At 33.3% G+C, this 22,341-nt stretch overlaps 2 protein-coding genes and 1 non-coding gene across 4 annotated transcripts; all 3 read left to right on the plus strand.

The window, feature by feature from the left end:
* Positions 1 to 151: 151 nt before the first annotated feature.
* On the plus strand, positions 152 to 5,971 carry LOC126671123 (uncharacterized). Of its 2 annotated transcripts, XM_050364838.2 has the most exons (7): positions 152 to 239; positions 455 to 3,246; positions 3,338 to 3,419; positions 3,588 to 3,654; positions 4,624 to 4,809; positions 4,918 to 4,978; positions 5,358 to 5,971. In XM_050364838.2, the coding sequence occupies exons 2-7, from the start codon at positions 654 to 656 to the stop codon at positions 5,504 to 5,506; spliced, it is 3,138 nt and encodes a 1,045-aa protein (XP_050220795.1). In that variant the 5' UTR covers positions 152 to 239; positions 455 to 653; the 3' UTR covers positions 5,507 to 5,971. The 2 variants fall into 2 exon arrangements, with proteins under 2 accessions (XP_050220795.1, XP_050220797.1); XM_050364840.2 differs by lacking the exons at positions 4,918 to 4,978; positions 5,358 to 5,971 and having other exon boundaries at positions 3,338 to 3,436; positions 4,624 to 4,747.
* Positions 5,972 to 13,978: 8,007 nt separating this feature from the next.
* Positions 13,979 to 20,173, plus strand: LOC126671122 (protein LONGIFOLIA 2). The gene is made up of 5 exons (XM_050364837.2): positions 13,979 to 15,201; positions 16,043 to 16,113; positions 16,328 to 18,403; positions 18,486 to 18,636; positions 19,114 to 20,173. Exons 1-5 carry the CDS (start codon positions 15,051 to 15,053, stop codon positions 19,947 to 19,949), a joined length of 3,285 nt encoding a protein of 1,094 aa, XP_050220794.1. The 5' UTR covers positions 13,979 to 15,050; the 3' UTR covers positions 19,950 to 20,173.
* Positions 20,174 to 21,945: 1,772 nt separating this feature from the next.
* On the plus strand, positions 21,946 to 22,017 carry TRNAT-CGU (transfer RNA threonine (anticodon CGU)). Its single transcript has one exon. It is a non-coding gene; the product is annotated as a tRNA-Thr (tRNA).
* Positions 22,018 to 22,341: the final 324 nt, after the last annotated feature.

The following is a 22,341-nucleotide window of genomic DNA, read 5'->3' on the forward strand; positions in this document are numbered from 1 at the left end:
ATAAGTACGCAGCCCATCTGGACAAAAGTCACAAACCAGGACATGGAGCAACACATTACACATGGGGCTTAAACCTAGAAACAAACCTAAGTCTTAACCAAACAGACCCTTAACTCTACAACCTTAATTAACTTATTTTCACTCAATTCTCCAAAAAAAAAAAAAACTTATTTTCACTCACCACCATCTCCATTTTTTCCCTTTATTTTCTCCTTTACCAATTCTTGAAGCAATATCAGGTTCGTCGCTAATTCTTGCTAGCATTGCCTGTGAATTTTAAACTGCTATTTTTTTTATTAATTTACTTCATTAGGCAGCTCTACTAATGCTAATTTTTCTTTTGGTAGTTAGATATATGTATTGAATTTAATGAATTCCCCATCTATTGCTATTGTTCTTCTTTTTACTCGCGATCTTTTGTATGTTTATTGATAGCTTTAATGATATATTGCAGGTTATTATTATATTAATTAGGGTGAATTAGGTGGTAGAAGAACTATTATATATCTTAACCCTGATAGGAAAGTTTACGTCGGGTGATTGGTAGTCTATTCGTAATCGAGATTTAAAGGAAGTCTCCTGAAGTAAGTTGGTTGAGCGGACTGTTTTAGGTGAACATAGTAATGCCAGTAAGGAGACCTGTCTAGAGAGAAATGGGGTCGTGTAATGGAGGAACTGTACCGTGTGAGGATTTGGGGAAAATAAGTAACTCAATTGAGCAGCGCGATTCTCGTTCAATGATAAATGCATCTTTGCAAAGAGTTGCAGGTGGAGATCCTCCAATCAGCAATACAGTAGAGTTAGATGTTAGAGAGTCTCAATGTAATTTGGATGCAAATTGTTCAGACACAAATAAACAGAAGGGGAGGAGGTGGATACGGAGAAAGCTAGCAGATCTTATGCAGAAAGGCCGATTAGACATTCAAGGGGACGCTTCTTTGGTTAAGGAAGATTTCGTTAAACCAAATTCACACGATAAATCTGTAGTTGTTACTAATGGAAAGACTGATTTGGAAGTAGCTCCACTTCCGGAGTTGAGCAAGTCCCAAAAGAAAAAGATGAGGAGAAAGCGCAAGCGTAGCGCATCTGTGATTGATGATAAAGCTCGTGTTCCTGCTACCGACTTGGATTCGAAAAAAATGGATGGGAGTGCTTTAAATTCTGAAAAACAAAGTGATAACCCGAAACGTCCGAAATTGAGAAGGTCCCAAAGGATAAAAATGAAAATGGAGCTCGAGCGTAATGCATCTGTGACTGATGATAAAGCTCATGTTCTTGTTACTGACTTGGATTTGACAAAGAGGGATGAGAATGCTTCAAAATCTGAAAAACAAAGTGATAACCCAAGAAGTTCGAAATTGAGCAGGTCCCAAAGGCTAAGAATGAAAAGGAAGCTCAAGCGTAATGCATCTGTGATTGATGATAAAGCTCATGTTCCTGTTACTGACTTGGGTTCGAAGAAGATGGATGAAAATGCTTTAAAGTCTGAAAAGCAAGGTGATAACCCAAGAAGTCCGGAATTGAGCAAGTCAGAGGGGAAGAAAATTGAAACAAAGCCAAAGTTTGCTGCATCTCTGACTGAGGATAAAGCTCGTGTTCATCTTGCTGGGTTGGACCTGATAAAGATAGACGGAAATGCTTTAAAATCTGAACAACAGAGTGGTTGTCCTGGAGATCCAGAATTGAGCAAGTTGGAGAAGAAAGGAAGAAAAAAGAAGCAGAAGCTTAATGCATCCTTGGTTGATGATAACCGTGTTGTTGATTTGGACTTGATAAAGATAGATGGAAATGCGTTAAATTCTGAAAAACAAAGGGATTCCCCAGTACCAGAATTGACCAAGTCAGAGAGGAAGAGATTAAAGAAGGAGCATAAGCTTACTGCATCTACGTTTGATGATAAAGCTCATGTTCCTCTTGCGGAGTTGGATTTTATAAAGATAGGTGAAAATGCATTAAATTCTGAAAAACAAAGGGATTCCCTAGGACCAGTATTGAGCAAGTCAGAAAGGAAGAGATTAAAAAAGGAGCAGAAGCTTACTGCATCTGTGGTTGACGATAAAGAGCACATTCCTCATACCGTGTTGGACTTGATAAAGATAAATGAAAATGCTTTAAATTCTGAAAAACAAAGGGATTCCCCAGGACCAGTATTGAGCAAGTCGGAGAAGAAGAGATTAAAGAAGGAGCAGAAGCTTTCTGCACCTGTGGTTGATGATAAAGCTCATGTTCCTCTTGCTGAGTTGGACTTTATTAAGATAGATGAAAATGCTTTAAATTCTGAAAAACAAAGTTATCCCGTAGTACCAGAATTGAGCAAGTCAGAAAGGAAGAGATTAAAAAAGGAGCGGAAGATTAATGCATCCGTGGTTGATGATAAAGAGCACGTTCCTTATGCCGTGTTGGACTTGATAAAGATAAATGAAACTGCTTTAAATTCTGAAAAGCAAAGTGATTCCCCAGGGCCAGTATTGAGCAAGTCGGAGAAGAAGAGATTAAAAAAGGAGCAGAAGCTTTCTGCATCTGTGATTGATAATAAAGCTCATTTTCCTCTTGCTGAGTTGGACTTCATAAAGATAGATGAAAATGCTTTAAATTCTGAAAAACAAAGTGATTCCGCAGTATCAGAATTGAGCAAGTCAGAAAGGAAGAGAACAAAAAAGAAGCGGAAGCTTAATTCATCCATGGCTGATGATAAAGCTCATGTTCCTTTTGGTGAGTTGAATTTGATAAAGATGGAGGAAAATATTTTGAAATTGGAACAACCAAGTGATTCGCCAGGAAGTCCAAGCACCAGTTTGGTGAAGGAACATGATAATAATGGTGAGGGCGATCTTGTGGTTCAAAAGGAAAATTTTAAATCCTATCATATGAATGTCAATTCAAATAACCATCAAAGAAGAAAAAGACAGTCCTCAGACTCTGAGGAGAAAGTTGAACCTGTTACGGGCTCTATACAAACTTCACCAGATTCAAATGAAGTGCCTTCATTAAAAATCCCAGAGAATGAGGTAGAGAGTTTGCAAAGCGGGGCATGTGCTACTTCAATTAAAGTTGCCGAAGATGTTGATTTCGATTATCAAATTGAGGACAATCTTCCTCAAGCATCGCACTCTTCAATAGCAGGACTCCGTGTTGTCTATCCTGATAAAAAGCTACTTATCCTTGATGTCAATGGACTTCTAGCTGATATACTTCCATATGGTGAAACATCAAAGAAGGCCCACATTACAATAGCGAGGAAATCAGGTTACACTATGTACATTCGTCTTTATATTTGCATCATGTTTGTATTTCTCGATTTATCACCTAAATTAACTTTGCTTTTGCTGTCTTTCAGTTTTTAAAAGGCCATTCTGTGACGACTTTTTACAGTTTTGCTTTGAGAAGTTTAATGTCGGGGTTTGGTCATCAAGAACCAAGTATCGTCTTCTTTTAAGTGATTAAACTTTTTACTTCATTTCTTAATCATAGTTTATTTATTGCTCTGCACGATTATTCATATTATTTGTAATTCCTTTTAATCTTCATTCGATCCTTACTCTCTCTCTCTCTCTCTATATATATATATATATATGTGCCAATTGCAGGAAAAATGTGGACGCTGTGATAAAATTTCTTACGGGAGATTCTAAACATAAGTTGCTTTTTTGTTGGGTAAGTATGCGCTATGAGTCGAGTATGTTATTTTAATTTTTGTGGGTATGTTATGCTAAGATCCGCATTATCATATGCACAAATTTCTTTAGGCATAGCTGCAGTTTGATTTAATACTGTTTGGAGATTTTTTTAAGATCAAACCAAATTTTTCTTTGGTTAAAAGACCCAGTCTAAATTGAGATAGTACAGTTGAGTACTACAGCATGAATTTGCATGATTATATCTTCTTCTATGTAGTTCGAGTAATTTTTAGGTGTTAGACCATAGTTACCAGATTCGCTCCTCCCCCCCGAGAACCGCGTATTAGTTAGTACGTACCAGTTCGCGGTACTCCGGCGCTCTGATTCGCCTTGGGACGCGTATTGATTCGCCAGAGAAATGGTCCGATTCGCCGGCCATTGTTGAGGTTGAAGTTAGAGGTTTTTAGGGTTTTTAATTGCAGAAGAAGAATAATAGAAGAAGATGAAGGTGTTTCCCGTTTGAAATCATTAATTATTTGGACTTTTGGTATATCAAATGAGCCCATTAGGTTTAATGAATGGGCTTTCTAAAAAGCTAAATAAAATAGTGATGACTTTTTCTATACTGTACATGTACCGTTTTTTTCTCTCTCGAATTAGAATTTCTTGTTTTGTGAGGAATTGGAAACTGGACTCTAAATATTCTCAGCAAATATTTAATATATTTAATAATTTAAAAACCTTTCCTATTCTAAAAATAAATTAGAAATATATTATTGACCATCGAATCCATAATATTTTTTCGGAGTACCGCGTCCCCAAAAAGCGAACCGAAGAGTCCTACCCCCGGAGTATCGGATTCCCCGACTACAAGCGAATTAAGTACCCGTTCCCGTACCGCGAATCTGGTAACTATGTGTTAGACACCATGTCTCTTTGTCGTTGAATTCTAACCTGCAGGTGCTCCATGTATAGCATTTCATGTATGATGATTGTTTTTATGCAGCATCAATCACAGTGTACTGATACAGGATTCACCACTGTTGAGAATAGTAGCAAACCTATGGTGTTGAAGGAATTAAGAAAATTATGGCTAAAACTTGATCGTCATCTTCCATGGAATAAGGGTGATTTTGATGAATCTAATACGTTATTGTTGGATGATTCGCCGTACAAGGCGTTGGGAAATCCAGTATGTTCCACAATTTTTTTCTTCTCTCATTTGGTGTGAATTGACCAACTCGTGGTTTAGATACTTACCTCATCATTTTTTAATCATGCTTCTTTTTTCTTTGTTTAGCCGCACACTGCTATCTTTCCTCCTTCGTATAGCTACAAAGATGCTGAAGATTCTTCCTTAGGTGAGACACGAGAAACTCTTATTATCGATTATTGGACACATGCTTTCTGGTAATAGTGCAACAAGCCACTTCAATACTACTACACGTTCATGAAATGCATCGAGAAACGTAGTTGATTTTAACTGCATATGTTACTGATATCTTTGCTAAATCTATCACCTTTCTTTTAAGTATGTGTTTTTACTTTTTTGGAGCTATTACCTTTTACCTGTGAGTTGGGACTAGGCCCTATCTGGATGTCATTTTAGTTCTTTAGGAGCTGCCCCGCCGTCTGATTTTTATCCAATGCTCCGATTTTGCATGTAATGGCAAGAAAAGTGGCACAGGTTCTTTTTATATCATGGTACTAATAGTCTTATCATGCATATATTTTTAACAGGGCCTGGAGGCGACCTTCGCGTGTATCTCGAAAAATTAGCCGAAGCCCCAAATGTTCAAGATTTTGTTGCCAAAAATCCATTTGGCCAGCGAGCTATAACCAAATCAGACCCTTCATGGGGTTTCTATCAAAAGATTTTAAGGGCCTGAATGACCTATAATTTTTTTTAGCTCCGGCAATATATTCGGTGGAAAATCGACTCTGAATGACCTATAAAAATGCTCTCTCGTATTTTTTGTCCTCGAGTGATGTAATTTGAAGCCGCTGCAAAATGCTGCATTGTTGTTGCAGAATGCTGCTGCATTTTCTCTCTGACCAGATTGGTTACATGAGAAAACCCAGACATGTTCCTGCTGGTTTAGATTTTTTATTGCTTGTTGTAACTGCAGTTATTCTGATAGCACACAAGAGTACTGCTCCTGTCCGACCTTACCGATCTTGAGATGCTCTCAATTTTTTTTTTGTATTTCTAGATGAGAATTTGATCTTTGCCGACCTTATTAGGTCTCGCAACATGTAAACCATTCGAGCAGACGTATTTTTTTGTTGTCGCTCTTAGGCTGTAACAGGAAAATGAAATTTTGGTTTTAAATTGTGTTATGTTTTTCTTGACACTTACAATGGCTAGGATCCCTGCACAATGATGAGTATCAGGTTGATTCCATTTTTTATGTTTAGGTACCATTTGATGTTTGGAGCAACTGTTCCAATTAATTCAGACCGAGTCAGGTTGGACGTGTTATGTTTTTGTTTTCTATACATCAAGCCTAAGATCTACGAAGGAACGCCAAAAGCGAAGGCAGCTCTCTGGGTCCCTACCGACGCTGCTCGGGATAATGCGAAATAAAGAATAGGCTCCATATTCTTTTTCGACCTCGTCTTTATCTTCCCACTCGGGTCGTAATCTCATTAACTTTTGCATAGCAGAACTTTGAATTAAATATCTATTTTTTTACAAAATCGTAGCAGAACTTTAACCCGACTAATTCAATTTGAAACATTTAATTTTTTTTATATAATCGTGTCAATGTAATCTAAACATAAAATTAAAAACTTAATCCGATTCGATTTCAACCAAATGAAAAAACCCTACACACTTCATCTTTCTCATCCAAATTGAACCCTACAAATTGCATTAATGGATCAGAAGTAGCTGACAATTTTACACAATAAAATTCACAAATCATAATAAAAAAAAATGTCATCCTCGTCACTATCACAATCATAATCTTAATGCAGGTGGTTGGTATTGAAGAAATAAATATTTCTGTGACTCCGAACCAACCACCCATGTTTAGTAACATCTTTATAAGATCTCATGTGATTATAATAAAAATAAATATAGCAGGTTTTACCACTTTCTAGCATGCAAAATTATTTAAGGTCCCATGTGCTTAACCTGTCTTAGAGGGCAGTTTTATTGCTTTGCTGTTTATTTATTTTAATTTGGACCCACTACATTACATTCATTTTAGAGATTGGTCCCCCATAATGGTTACTGGGCCCTATAGCCAGCTAGGATAGAGCCCATTAAACCCATGGTTTTTTTGTCATTTCTGCTCATCTTTCTAAATAAACTCAGCTCTAATTACTCACTAATTATGATGGTTGGTGATCATCTAATTATCATCATCAACTAGTCATGTGCAATTTAGATTCTGTTCATAATTCACCAAGCAACAATGGTGGATGGTGGAGTTGATCATTGGGTTGGATGTCTGTCTTCTCCGTTTAAATACGGTCTGCTTAGGCCGGATTCCGATATTTATTTTATTTATTAAATTCAGTATGAATTCAGATTCATATAGATCCACTTTTTTTTACACGTGACGTTACATTTTTATTTTGATCAAATTTCTATGTAAATAACAGAAATGCGGTGCAAAGCTGCATAAATTTATTATATGGACCGAGTTTGAAAAATAAATATTAGATCCAAATTGGATTTGAGTCGGATTTGAATTTACATTTTAAAAAATCAAGTCTAGTTGGATTTGGGTTCAAACTTAAACCATGAATATGTATATAGTGGATGTTAGTAGTGCAACTAAAATAAGAAAAGATAAAGCGAAACGAGATGAAAAACAATTAAAAATTGAATGGAACGCAACGAAACGATTAAAGAGATAAAATAATATTATTAATAATATTAAATATAATTGATAACTGACCGATAGGAAGTGATAGCAACTCAATTTAATGACTTTTATTGCACAATATATTTTACATTTTAGTCTAAAAGGTGTACTTTTGTATCATCTATGACATTTTTCATACATTTAGTTGTTCAGTTCCTAAAGGAAAAGACAACTTATGTGGTTCGATCTTAACTAGAGACTCGGTAAGGACACCAAAACACGATTTCATTAGACTATAGCTTGATCTTTGACGGAGAGTATTCAGTCGTTCAGATTTGTGATTTGAGATTAAAAAGATTTATTATCAGCCAATTTGATTGATAATAATATTGTTATTTTAAATCAGTTAAAGATATATTCGCTATTTTTCAGATTAATTAAGAATAAAATTAGATTATTTAGATCCTTTTTTGTTGTAATTTTATAATTTTATTCTTACTTGACTTAAAAATAGAGATCAATTAATAAAATAGCTGAAAATATTATTACACAACTCAACCTATCAAACTCTCTGATGCTCATTAAGTGATCACCAATTTATTAGTAGTGGATTTAGCTGCCTAGTTAAAGAATATATAGATGCAAGTGGAGCCAATGATATTAAACTAGGAAAGGGTTACAACTTTGCCTACTATATGCTTTTTAATTAGTAGGAGTGTGAAGACAAATGAGTCAAAATGAATAATAATATTGAATCGATTAATTCGGTTTCATTCGAAATTATAAAAACAAAATATTATTTGTTCAATTGGATTGTAAAAATTATTAAATTGTTTTTAACGCAAACCAAACTAAAATAATTAAAATGATCAGTTGGTTCAATTCTGTTTAAAATATATAAAATTAGATATTTTAGTTTGATTTTGAAATTTAGCATTTTAATTTAAATTGGTTTGGTTTTTCGATTTGAACGAAATGTATCTCCTACTTCTTAACGACTATGAATAACTATTGTTCATTATTCAGTGTAAAAAGATAGTGCTTTATAGTATACTATTGCTAATAGACTGAAAAAACCTCGACCTTTCTTTTAATTTTCCATTCCATTATGATATTGCAATTTTTTTAATTTTATCTTAGCTATTTTGTATTTTTAGTTTTCAATTGTACCTTTAGATAAAAAAGTTAAATAATTTTATTATTATAAAAATTAAAATATATAAAATAATTATATTAAAGGATCATTTCATACTTTTTTTATATGGAAAAAATTCAATAAATCCTTAAACTTAAAAAAATTTCAAATAAATCCATAATAAAATCTTAATATAATTCATTATTAATTTTTAATACACCTCACTCCGCTTTCATCGAACCCACCATCACCAATCGACCGAACTCCGCTTATCACCTACCATCGAAAACCACCGGAATTTTTTATTTTTTTTTGCCGTCAAAGTCCCTCCTCTTCAGTCTGCTCCTCCGCCTCTGCTCCTCCGCTTCTGCTCCTCACCAGAGGAGAAAATGCTCCTCCGGCAAGGAGCAGCTGCTCCTCCTCTGGAAATTTTTAAAAAGATTATTTTTAATTTAATTTAATTTATTTATTTTTATTTTATTGAGAAGACGACCTTTTTGTATAATTTATAACTTTAAAAAATATTTAATTTTTTTGATAAATATAAAGGATCTATTTTGAATATTATCCAAATAAAAAGAGTTCAATTGAATGCCTCAGGATGCAATTGAAAATTAAAAATGCAAAATAGAGTAAAATTGAAAAAATTGCAACGTCGGGGTAGAATTGAAAATCAAAACAAAGGTCAGGGATTTTTCAGCATATTAGCCTATACTATTTCATCCGCTCCAACTTGGTAAATAAATTTAAATATCTTAAAATTTAGTTCATCTAAATAAAATGAGTTTATTTATAAAAAAATATTAGAGTTATCTTTATATAATATTGTTGCAGCTTTTAATGTTTTTGGTATAATTTTTTTAATGTATTCACTCTATTATATAATTAATGAAAATATATATAAATGACAGCCAATCATTCAAATAATAAAAGACTACTTATAATTTGATGAAAAAAAATTTAAATATAGACTATTAATTTGGGACGGAAAAAAACTTGTTAACACAAAAATTGTAGTATTATACCAAGAAGAAGAAAGAAGAAAGAAAATGTGACATTTACAATAGAAGTTTTACTTATCTTATACCACAAGTTAAAATCTTGAAAACCATATCACTATTCATTTGTGCATGCATTTAAATGTTGAGTAAAATGGAGATGGTGGTAATGAGAGGGACCCAAATGCAAACCCTAGTTCAGTTTGCCTCCAACAAGAAGATCCTACTTGTTTCATCTATAAACTTATAAGGCTTAAGGTCTGAAAAACTACCGACCTTTCAAATTTTTTTCAATTGCACCCTCACCTTGTAATTTCTTCAATAGCACCCTATTTCGTATTTTTGGCTTTCAATAGCACCCCGACCTTGTAAAACAGTCAATTTTATCCTATTTTTTATTTTTGACTTTCAATAGCACCATAAATCATCAAATTAAACTCATTCATCGAGAACTTATTTGATTTTTTTTTAAGTTAAAGGACTTGTTTAAAAGTGTCCAATTAGAAAAAAGTATGATTTCACCTTTAAATTTAGTTTTTTTGAAATTTTTCATCCTTATAGTAATCAAATCATCTAATTTTTTTAATTTAGAGTGTTATTGAAAGCCAGAAATACAAAATAGGGTGCTATTGAAAAAATTACAAGGTGAGGGTGCTATTGAAAAAAACTTGAAAGGTCGGTAGTTTTTTAGACCTTAAGCCAAACTTATAATCTAGCATACTTTTTAGGAAACCATGAACTTGTTCTTTCTCAATTTACATCACAATATTTTTAGTATAATAATTGAGTAATGGATAAACTTGCACCATTTTAGGATTATGTGGGGATTAGGGTTTGATATAGTAAGGCATAATGTGGCAATCAAGGGGAAGAATGAGTAAAGGTTCCTTGAAACATGGATTATAATGATTGAGATTGGTTAGTTAGTTGGTCAAGCATACCACATGTGTGACCATTTTCACTTTATGCATTTGGGAAGATGCATACATCTTATTAGAATTTGGCAAAAGGTTCTTAAAGTTGTGTAATTGTTGTAATTGAGTCCTTTAACTTTATTTCTATTTAATTGCCTAATCATTCATTTATCTTGATTAAAGGATATAAAAAATATTTATTACAATCATAAAAAAGAGTATGCGAGGTCTGATATACAAAATAACGTTATTATTATAAATAAAATGTCAATCTAATTCTTAAATTTATAAGTTATGATCAAATTATTCACTCTCAACTATTTTGATCAATTTAAAATAAATTTTTTTATTTTTAAATTAATTATAAATAAAATTGTATAATATGGCCAAACTAAAAAACCATAATAATTTAATTTTACTTTTAATTGGCCAAGCATACCACATGTGAGCATTTTCACTTTATGCATTTGGGAAGGTACATATTTATTAAAATTTGGCTAGAAACATAATGGGGTTCTTGAACTTTAACTATTTTTGTAATTGAGTCCTCCATTTTTATTTGTGTTTAATTGAGTCCATACATTTATAATTTTATCATTCGTTAATTTTGATTAATGGATATTAAAAGTCTTTATTGCAATCATAAAAAGAGTGTGCAAGGTCTTATAAACAAAATACAATTCATAGTACATTTTTCACAATTTAATCATTTTAATGATTGAGATTGGTTAGTTGGTCAAGCACTCCACATGTGAGCATTTTCACTTTATGCATGTGGGAGTGGTAAGATACATACATTTTATTATATTTGGATATTTTCCCTTTCTTTACATTCATCATTACCACCTTTTCAATCTTGTTTATATTAATCTATGATTAGCTAAATTAATTTGAAACACACAAGATGAAGACACATACTAAGAAAATACATATATTTCATGTTTATAAAAACTTTCAAACATTATGGTACTCTGACTAATATAATTTTAGTCTAATTTAAATAGTTTTATTTTAACTAAAACTTAATTATAAAATGTAAATGGGAGATACTATTTTATATATTTGGCTATGGTATCATGTGTTTTTTGCCCTACACAATTCTCTCATAAAAGTACATATTGCATTTTCTTAATTTGCCATGATTATTCTTGGAAGCTCACATTATAAAGGGTTGTTAGTAGTATAAACCCTAGTATGCTAAAAAACACATTATAGAAACATAATATATAATAATTTCATGCTATTGCCGCATGAAGAGACATTTTTGTTGTTATTTCTATAGAGAATTAGCTGAGATAGAATTATTAGGTTGAAAAACAAATGAGCCATGTACCTAGTGATTTGAGACTTTTATAGTTGATTCTTAATGAAGGTTACAATCTTCCCGGCAAAACAAATGTACGTAGTGATTTTTTTTAACGGCGATAGATATATATATATATATATATATAAGCTAAGTACACATACAACATTACAAATGTGAACAAATTATGCTATTCACGCCATCCACGCCGTGTTAAGTTGAATACATCGCTTTACGGGATTCACCATTTTGGCGGAACGATGCCGCATCCGTCGCTTCTAACGTTTGTAGCCTTCTCCATAAATCTTCAATAATCTTTATTTTTTTTTTGATCCACGAGGAGGTTCGAATCCAAAACCTTTGGAATTTGATGCCTCACTCCTTAACCAACTGAGTTAGAGATCATTGGCACCTAGTGATTGTGACAAAAGCATTTTCCATTTCTAGTCTATTGTATAATCATATTTAACAAATAGAAGCAATCAAATGCTTATTTTTATTTAAGAGATTAAAAGGATTTTTGATAATGTTTTGATCTTAATTATAAACTAAAATTAAAGATCTTTTATGTTTGCTGATTAATTAGTTTATGGACTAGATAAGACCAAATAAAAATTTAGAAACCCGATAAACAAAAAAAATGTAAAATTGAAAGATCTTAAAATAGATTAAATCCATTTTTGTCTTGACAAAAGGAAAAGGAAACCAGAACAAAGAAAGCCGACATGGATTAGGTAAAATGAGAAAATTTATATCGTCTTTTGTCAAGAAGTTTATTCCATCTTCTACTAGCATTTTGAAGGACACATAACACCATTAAACTAAGAGGGAGTTGACCTTATTTTTAATATTTTATCAATTAAAAATATTGATCAATTTTAAACTTTTCTTTTTAATTTCAAAATATATATATTAGAACTCAAAATTAAGATCTTATACCAAAACTTTATTTTCTTTTGATTAAACTGTAGTAGAGCATGTTATATATTTTATACATTTTGTGGATTGTTTGAGCAGCAGAATTATTAGTCTGCCCCAAAACTTATTACCAATTTGTATGCCCTTTTCCAGCATGATGTGATATTAAAAAGCAACTTTATGGATATAAATAGAGGAAAGCTTTCTTTGGGGATCCACATAATTTATTTATTTATTAAAGTTAGAATAAACAAATTTTAAAATTGAGACAAAATAATTAAAAAATTCAATTAAGAAATTAAAAGTTTAAATTTGATTAGTTTTTTAGTGGATAAATTTAAATCTAGTTAAATTCATATTTAATATTATGAACTAGAATTATCGTAGTATAGTTCAAATTTGATGCGTCGGAGGTAATTGTAGACATAAAGCAGTCAATTATGAAGGGATCCGACTTTTTATGGACGGTTGCCTTAAGTTAGCCAAACAATTATTTAATTTATTTTTAATTTTTTACAAGGCAGTCTGCGAAAGATGTTGCGTATATTCTTGCGTCGTGTTCACGGAAAATGGACAACTAATTTTTCTGTATTCTATGTAATTGTTACCAACTTGACTTCAATGAATTTCTTAATAAAAAAACCTTAGAATTATCCTTCCCCATATGGACATCATAAAACTCTAAAAATGAGCATATAAATGCATAATCTTGTAAGCTTATGAATAACAAGTGGCTTGCATTGCAAGTTACAAGTGACAACTAAAAGTCAAGAATGGAATAAGCTTGTCATACAATCTGATAAGAAGAAGAAAGCAGGTGGAGAAGAAGGCAAATTAATATGAGACAATCATTTCTGTTCCTTTCCGTTAGTAAAAGGGTATTTGGATACATTGTCATAATAATAGCTAGAAAATATTGTTAGTAGGGCAAACTATGGTGATTAAATACTAATCTACGGTTTTTAATTTTGATGACAAGGACTTAAATTTCGAAATATGAGTATCCGATAATTCCGGACTATAACGGCTGACGTTCAGCCGGAGTTTAAACTCGGAACCATAATAATATTTAAATGGACGAGACTCAGACCATTAGATCAAACATTAATCGACGATTTTTTCATACCAATGAGAATTCAAGATCAATTTTTGTTGATAAAATTTCAGCTCTTCTTCTGTCAGTTAGTGACAAAAACACATGTGAAATAGAGACCCTACTCACATACTTCACCCACATGGAACACCCTTTCTCCCTTTAGGACATCTGCCCCACACATTCCTCACATTGACACATTCTTGATTCTTCAAATACAATTAAATATTACAAAAATGCCAGCTCCTTTTTTTCATTTTTGCCTTTGATCAATCAAATTATTACCAGCTTACTTTAATCTACTTGTGCCTGTCTGTCTGTCTTCCCCATTTGTAATTTTTTATTGGATCTTGAGGTTGGAAACTGTGAGAAATTCTTTTCTTACAGTTTTTTGGTTTGTGGGTACATTCTTTTGGGTAATTATTATTAGTTTTCTAATCACTGTTTCTTATTGGGTCCCTTCCTCCTCATTCCTCTTCATCATTTGCCTTTTCACTTCAAAGATTTGTCCTTTCAAAAACCTAATTAAGCACCTCTCTTAGATTCACTTTCAATTTTTCCCCTTTTGCTTTACTTTTCACTTTTGTTTTCTTGCTTGATTCTTGCTAAAGTTTAAATCTTTGAGCAATTCTTGCAAAATCTTTAAATGGGCACTTATGTTTTAGTAGGAGAAGTTGTTTGATTTTGATTTGGATCAATAAAGGACAGATCTTGATTATTTTTTTCTTTTTGGGTGTTCATGTTCGTGGATGACAATTGCTAAATTTTTGTTCTTTTGACTTCTCAGCTGGAAAAATTTAGTGGGTGTTTCTGAGAGATGGATTTAAAAAAGTGACCGTTTTTGATTTAGTGATAAGGTTCTGTATTTGGAAATGTATGATATATATGGAAAGTTCTTTATCTTGTTTAGGTTCTTGGAGTTGGTAAATTTGCAGTTTTAACGGTTTTTGACAGGAAGAGAAAAACAAAAAGGAAGGGAAAATAAATAGGAGATGATTAAGTTCAATGTTGGAATTTGACTTGTAGTGAATTGAAGCAAAAAAGACTGTGAATTTGCCTGAAAATCAGTTTTTATTAATTGTGTTTCCAAATAATTGCTTTGTGGACTTGTGGTCTCAATAGTTTGTGTCCAACACATGATTAAGACCTTTATATTAAGGTGATGAAGATAGAGGTTGAGAGGTTGTGATTAGTTTGGAAAAAGGGTTATGAAATTGTGAAAAATTTAAGTATTGAATTACATTAGTTGAGGAAATGGCAGCAAAACTTTTACATTCTTTAGCAGATGATAATCCTGATTTGCAGAAGCAAATAGGATGCATGACTGGTATTTTTCAGCTTTTTGATCGCCACCCTACCCTTACCGCCGGTAGGCGTCTCAGTCATCGGAGGCTTTCTTCTCCAGGTGATTTTATTGAATGAAAATTTTGCTTAGCTTTGAAGTAATGTTTATTACTATATTCATTTCATCATGATTCAAATGTCCTTCTTTCCTGTGTTATGATGATCCATGGCTTATCTTGTTCCTTTTATACTTGCGTATATCTATAATAGACATAATTTCTTTTGTTTATGTTCTTAAAAGGTATTATTAATGGCCTATAATGGCATCGGGAAGAAAAGAAACATGAATATCTGAATGGCTATAACTTCTAATTGAGAATAACTTCTTGGAATTCCGATTTCATCAATTAGAATATGCTGCATGAAAACTTGTTGAGTCCTACATTTCGGCGTGTTGTTTTTATTGTCGGAATGCTTCTGAAACTCTATACTTTGCATCTTTGCCGTTGTCTGTTTTAACGTATCCTGTTTCAGTATTTATGTTCTTGTGTGACATAGCTAAATAGGTAATGTTATAGTAACGTGCGTTAGTTTCGCATTATATGTTTATGATGTATGTGATTTCGGCAGAGTATAAATGGTTTCAACTGTATCTTTGCTTGTGCAATGATAAGTTCAGGTAGATTCTTGTACTTGTTCATCTTACAATTGACAAAAGTTCATGACTCTAACAAACATGTATGTGTAGGCCAGTACCAGCTTTCATGAGTTTCTTGATAACTTGTTACTCTCTGCAGCTATCTAATTTTATTTTGTAATAAACTCCATCATTTATGTATAGTTGTTTACCAATTTTATAATGGCATCACGAGAAGAACTTTGGCTTTAATATTGTTACTGTTTTGGTTATTTTGTAAGCTTGATACAATCATAAGATTTCTAATGCTTCTCTAGTAATGCAGGCAATTCACATTCAAACAATGGCAGCTCAGAAAGGGAAACTTTAAATGCCTATCGTTGGGCTGCTGCAAATGTAAGCACATTCAATTTTGAGTTTCTTCCATTCTTTCCTTGCAAAGTCCGGGAACTTTATTTAACAGATATTAACTGCGCGTAACTGACAAATCGTGATCAAGTTTTTGAATGTCATAAGTATTCTGAAATAGTCTTATTTATACGCCTTCCAGTTTTAATGTAGAACTGTTAATGTTGTGCATTTCTGAGCTAATGTGAACTTGTTATCGCAGGAAATGAACATAAACAAGAATTTAAATGAGAAGCATAGATCTTCCATGGAGTCGGCAAGACCATCTTTCTCATCCTCTTGTTCATCCATGTCTTCTATGGATTGTAATAAACCAGCTCAACCAGAAGCCTCTTCCTTTGACAGAATCATTTTTCCGGAAACACCCTCAAGGGATGCTGTTATATCTCAGCCAAGTACATCACCACATTTTGGGCGGCAATCCCTTGATCTTCGAGATGTTGTGAAGGATTCAATGTATAGGGAAGCCCGAGGGCTCTCTGTGAAAACTACTACTAAAGAGGAAGGAATAGGCCATCCAATGAAGCATAAAGACTCTCCAAGGCCCTTACAGCTCTCCAGATCTACGGATGGATCTTATGGAAATGGGACTAAGGGCAAACAAAATGTAAATGCTCCTGATCTCAATGAGTCCCTTAGAGTTCTTGCTAAACTTCGAGAAGCACCTTGGTATTACAATGAAACTAGAGAACGGCCAAGATCATCGCATGAATCAAAAGATGGATATCCACATATGCTTTCTAAAGATGCTCATCGGTTTTCTTGTGATGGAAGGGAGATGAATCGTTCATCTTTTGAATCAAGAGATACCATCAAGTCGACTCTAAAGCTAAAAGAGACGCCCAGACTATCGCTGGACAGTAGAGACATTTCAATGCGAGGGTCCAATTCCGAATCAAAAGCAAGTTATATTTCTAAAGATTTAAGAAATGGTGGAAATTCAAATGAAAAGGCGTGCAATGTACAATCATTAGGAACTCAGAAGCGGCCTTCTAATGTGGTAGCCAAGTTGATGGGTTTAGAAGCTTTGCCTGATTCTGGATCAACCAGTTCTAGTCAGTCAGGCGTAACCAAGACCTTCCCTGTCGAACATAGTGATACATTCTCAGCACCAGCGAAAGCAATTGATTTTAACAGGCCAGTCTGGATTCAAAAATCTCCAAGAAGCTTACCGAAAGAGCCAATTTCGCCAAGGTGGAAAAATCCTGATCTAATCATGAAACCGGTTTCGAGGTTGCCAATTGAGCCAGCTCCTTGGAAGCAGATGGACGGAAGTCGAGCTTCAAAAAAACCTGTAAAACTTTCAGCGAAGATGGAAAACCCCTTTCCTACAGTTTACAGTGAGATTGAGAAGAGATTGAAGGATCTTGAGTTCAATCAATCTGGGAAGGATCTTAGAGCTCTTAAACAAATTCTTGAAGCAATGCAGACTAAAGGACTTTTGGAAACTAGAAAAGAAGAACAAGGTTCAAACTTTGGATCTCAAAGGGATTATGAACCAAGCTGTACTAGTCCTGGTCAGAAGCCGAGATTGTTAAGCCAACGTAACCAGCCGAGCAACCAAGTTAGTGGTTCCTCTGCTAGAGGCTCTGATTCATTGAGGACTTATGAATCCCCCATTGTTATCATGAAACCAGCCAAATTACTTGAGAAATCTGGTATTCATGCTTCCTCAGTAATTCCAATAGATAGCCTGTCTAGTCTTCATAAAATTCGAAGCAGTGGGCATGCAGATGTTAAAAACAGATTAGATAATAACCGAACAGCGAAAGATCCATCTCCTAGAATCAGTTATAGGGAGACTGCTGCTAACTCCAGTGATAAGAAAGCCAATGTGAGGATTAAAACAACTCAATCTTTTACACGACCACAACAATTGCCAAAAGAAAGCACCGCAAGCTCAGTAAAAAGCTCGGGATCATCTGTGAGTCCAAGACTGCAACAGAAGAAACTTGAGCTCGAGAGACGATCTCGTCCACCTACTCCTCCTTCTGATTCAAACAAGCCTAGAAGACAATCTAATAAGATGTCAAATGAGTTAAATTCTCCTGGTGGGAAAAACAGACTAAAATCTCACAAATTGCCACCAAGTGATGACCAACTCAGTCAGATAAGTAATGAATCAAGAACTTCGAGTCAGCAAGGGGACGACGCATCTTTGCAGTCCGACAGCACTGCTGTTTTTGATTCAAAGACAGATATGGAAATTGACAGTTCTGAACAGCCTACTGAGCTCAATAGTGATCATATTCCATCCATGAAGGCTGTTAATCATAAAGTAGGAAGTGTTTTTTTTAATTTAGTCCTTTGTTTCTCTGATCATAAAGTAGTAATGCTAATATTTGGTTTTCCTATTTTAGAATTCAAAATCAGGAGTAGAAGAAGATAGATCATCAACTGAATTCGTCGTTGATATGCCAGAGCATCCTAGTCCCATCTCTGTTCTTGATGCTTCGGTGTATAGAGATGACGAATTGTCTCCAGTGAAGCAGATACCAAGTATGCCTCAAGGTAAAGCTCCTCAATCCAGACCAGTTCAGTTACATATTCAGTTCACCCATATAAGGGAACAGTATACTATTGGGACTAGTTTTTCTTTTTAACTTGAGTATACTATTGGGGCTAATTTTTCTTTTTGACTTGCAGTAGAAATAATGTAAACCTGTTCTTGTTTCTCCTTGTGCAAGTTCGCTTTTAACTGTCGTTTGTTACAACTTGCAATTTCTCTGTTCTCCCTTAAATTTCTTTTAGCCTGCATTTTATGTTTCCTTGGCATGCCACAACATGAAACCCAAAGTGGATTTGAAGTCCGAATAAGTTGCCAGTCACACAGCTTAGGTAGCAAAATTGAATTTTCTCGATCTCGACATTGTTCGACAATGAAAGAAAGAAAAGATTGGATAAATAAAACAGTTTCATTATTACTATCCACATGAAAGAAATGTTAAGGCCTGTCTTGTATTTCATGAATATTCTTTCATGTAACAGATGATGCTAATGAAGATTCAAAGGATCAACAGAGTGAAAGTGAGTGGCACTCCGTGGAAAAGTTCTTACCGAGCAGTGTGGCATCTGGTCTTACCTCAGAAGTCAGTCGCAAGAAACTGCAGAATGTTGAGAATCTGGTAAAGAAACTAAGACGACTTAACTCTACGCATGATGAAGCAAGCACAGATTACATTGCATCACTTTGTGAGAATACAAATCCAGACCACAGATACATTTCTGAGATCTTGTTAGCTTCAGGCCTCCTACTCCGGGATCTTGGCTCTGGCATGACAACATTTCAGCTCCACGCATCAGGTCACCCCATCAACCCCGAGTTATTCTTCGTATTGGAGCAAACAAAGGCCAGCACTTTAATGTCAAAACAAGAGTGCAGCCCTGGAAAGAACTACCGTTTGAAATCAAACCCGGAAAGGTTTCACCGGAAGCTCATATTTGATGCTGTTAACGAGATGATCATTAATAAATTAGCATTAATGAGGCAGTCTTCCGAGCCATGGTTGAAATCTGGAAAACTGGCGAAAAAGACCCTCAGTGCTCAAAAGCTACTAAAGGAGCTGTGCTCAGAGATTGAACAGCTTCAAGCCAAGAGATCTGAATGCAGCATAGATGATGAGGAGGATGATATAAAAGGCATTTTGTCGGATGATGTGATGCGTCGGTCCGAGAGCTGGACGGACTTTCATAATGAACTATCTGGTGTAGTATTAGATGTTGAAAGATCAATCTTTAAAGATTTAGTTGACGAGATTGTTATTGGCGAAGCAGCTAGTTCGCGTGCCAAACCGGGTAGACGTAGGCAGCTGTTTGCTAAGTAGCTTATCAATCTGCAAAGTAGCTTGTTCTAATTCTTGATTTCACCTTTTTGTCTTTCTTTCATTCTATCTTTTGTCTGATTTATATATATATTTAGAAGAAAATAAATCTTGGGTATGAAATGGAATGCTCTGTGTAATGTTGGATTGATTGTAAAGAAATTAATTTCTCAGATTGTGACATTATACACATAAGAATGCTATATGCAGAACTTTTTTTTGTCAAATTCTTGAATGCAGATTTCTTGATTTGGTATTTTGTTGGTCATTTCATGTCTTACATATTGTCAGGATTACAAATTTGAAATGTAAGAAGCAAATTTTCAGGTCTCCAAGAATCAAGAACGTGGAAGTATTTTGAATTTTTTTTTATATAGATTGTTGGAGGCTCGACGTGTGAGCTTCTACAATGAGAATATGCCATTCCCTTACAATCATTATAAAAATGATAACTCTCATGATAAGAAGCATGGAAACTTCGACAAAGTTGTGTTAACCGTTTCGGAAACGTTTCGGAAACCGGAAACTCTTGGACACCCGTACGAAACGTTTCGGGCCGTTTCCGTAAATAATAAAAATTAAAAATTTGTAAAAAATTTTAAAATTATTCCACATAAAAAAATCTAACTAGTGACCCATAAATTTTACATTCGCATTGCCCACAATACATTAAATATACTTATTTATGGTGAATTATATTATATTTTTTTATTTTTTTATAAAATTTTAAATATTTAGTATATTAAAATAAATTATTTTGTTAATTATCATAAATATTTAAATAATATTTTTATAAATATATCCCTAAATTTTTATTATTTACACGTTTTCTCCACGTTTCGTGTCCTTCATTTTGAAAAACTTTCGTTTCCCCGTGTCCGTTTCGTATCGTTTCCGTTTTCCGCTTCCGTTTCCGTGCTACCTAACTCTCATCTGATCATATAAATGCAGCAGTGTGGAAAGTCGAATTTAAAACTTTACAATTTTCATTAATCAGACCGATTTCTGATTGTTTAAATATTTTGGATTTGAAAGATACATCTATAACAAATATAAAAGTGTATTCGCGGGGGGAACACTTCCATTCACGGACAAAAATACCCTCTACATATTTTATTCAAATTGATATTCCTAATTGTGACATATAAGAATATTTGTGCTTAATAAATAGAACGATAACTTTCCCAATCCATAAAGGAAACATATTAAAAATAATTATCGCAGTAGCTACCATTATGTATTAAATTTCTAATCCTAAAAGAAAGTGTGCAACAACTATCATTATGTGTTAAATTCCTAATCCTAATAGGTATTGCACAGATATATCACTATATATAAAAAGAATATAACAAGTTTCATTATAATTATATTATAATATTTGTGTTAAACCTTTAATATTTTTTATATTTATTAGTTATTTACTATGAAAAATATATAAATTTGCTTCAATTATATAATCAATTTTTAATAATAACAATATCAAAAATTAAATCTATTGCTTAATTCTAACTTTTAACATTTTCAATAAAAGAAATTAAAATTTTATAAAATAATTCAACAAAACAAATAAAAATATACAAGTCTAATAAAATTTAAATAATAATATATTGTTAAAAAAATATACAATTATAATATTAAATAACGGGTCATATAGATATCGTTAACGTGCGTAGCACGTGGCCAAAAAAACTAGTAATGTATAAAAATGGATTAGCATATTTTGCTACTTCTTGTGTCTTAACAAATAATACGTTATCTAGATTGGTGTATTTTCATGTAACTATAATTTGTAAAAAATATTCTCAATATTTGCCATATTATCGAAGGCCATAAATAAATAATCATGACCTAGTGTTCACACAAGAAATTAATAAATTGACGTCTTCTATTGTCGCAGATCGTCTTCATTTCTTTATTTTATAGCCGATTGTCCGCGAATTTATCTTCTCTCTTTTAATATCTTGGTTAATTAAACAATACGACGTAATGTTAACATCAAGCCTCCGTAGCATAGTGGTAGTGCGTTCGCTTCGTAAGCGAAAGGTCGCGAGTTCGATCCTCGCTGGGGGCTCTCTTTGTTTTGTTTCCTCATTTTTTAGTTGCGGGGACTAACGTTGTGGGCTTACTGGCCCTTCTCGTTTTTTTTTTCCCACAAAAAGAGAAAAGAAGGTTCATTTCATCATCTTTTTTTTAATATTTACTATACTTAAAAAAAAATACTCATTAATAATAATTCAAATCTCGATTCCAAATAAAATTTTCTAAAAATATGTACGTGCATACATTGACATTCCTTTATGATACTTATAAAAAAATAATAAACCAAAGAGACTCAAGGAATTTGAGTTTTATATGAAAATAGCTAACTCGTTTGGAAGTATGATAACAAAAGGCT

This window comes from Mercurialis annua, linkage group LG3, assembly GCF_937616625.2.
Source record: "Mercurialis annua linkage group LG3, ddMerAnnu1.2, whole genome shotgun sequence".
Taxonomy (NCBI): Eukaryota; Viridiplantae; Streptophyta; class Magnoliopsida; order Malpighiales; family Euphorbiaceae; genus Mercurialis; species Mercurialis annua.

Coding starts and splice junctions, on each gene's coding strand:
- LOC126671123 (XM_050364838.2), top strand. CDS start 654: ATGGGGTCGTGTAATGGAGGAACTGTACCGTGTGAGGATTTGGGGAAA. Junction 3,420..3,587: donor GTTTGGTCATCAAGAACCAA/GTATCGTCTTCT, acceptor TGCCAATTGCAG/GAAAAATGTGGACGCTGTGA. Junction 4,810..4,917: donor ACAAGGCGTTGGGAAATCCA/GTATGTTCCACA, acceptor TTCTTTGTTTAG/CCGCACACTGCTATCTTTCC.
- LOC126671122 (XM_050364837.2), top strand. CDS start 15,051: ATGGCAGCAAAACTTTTACATTCTTTAGCAGATGATAATCCTGATTTG. Junction 16,114..16,327: donor ATCGTTGGGCTGCTGCAAAT/GTAAGCACATTC, acceptor TTGTTATCGCAG/GAAATGAACATAAACAAGAA. Junction 18,404..18,485: donor TGAAGGCTGTTAATCATAAA/GTAGGAAGTGTT, acceptor TTCCTATTTTAG/AATTCAAAATCAGGAGTAGA.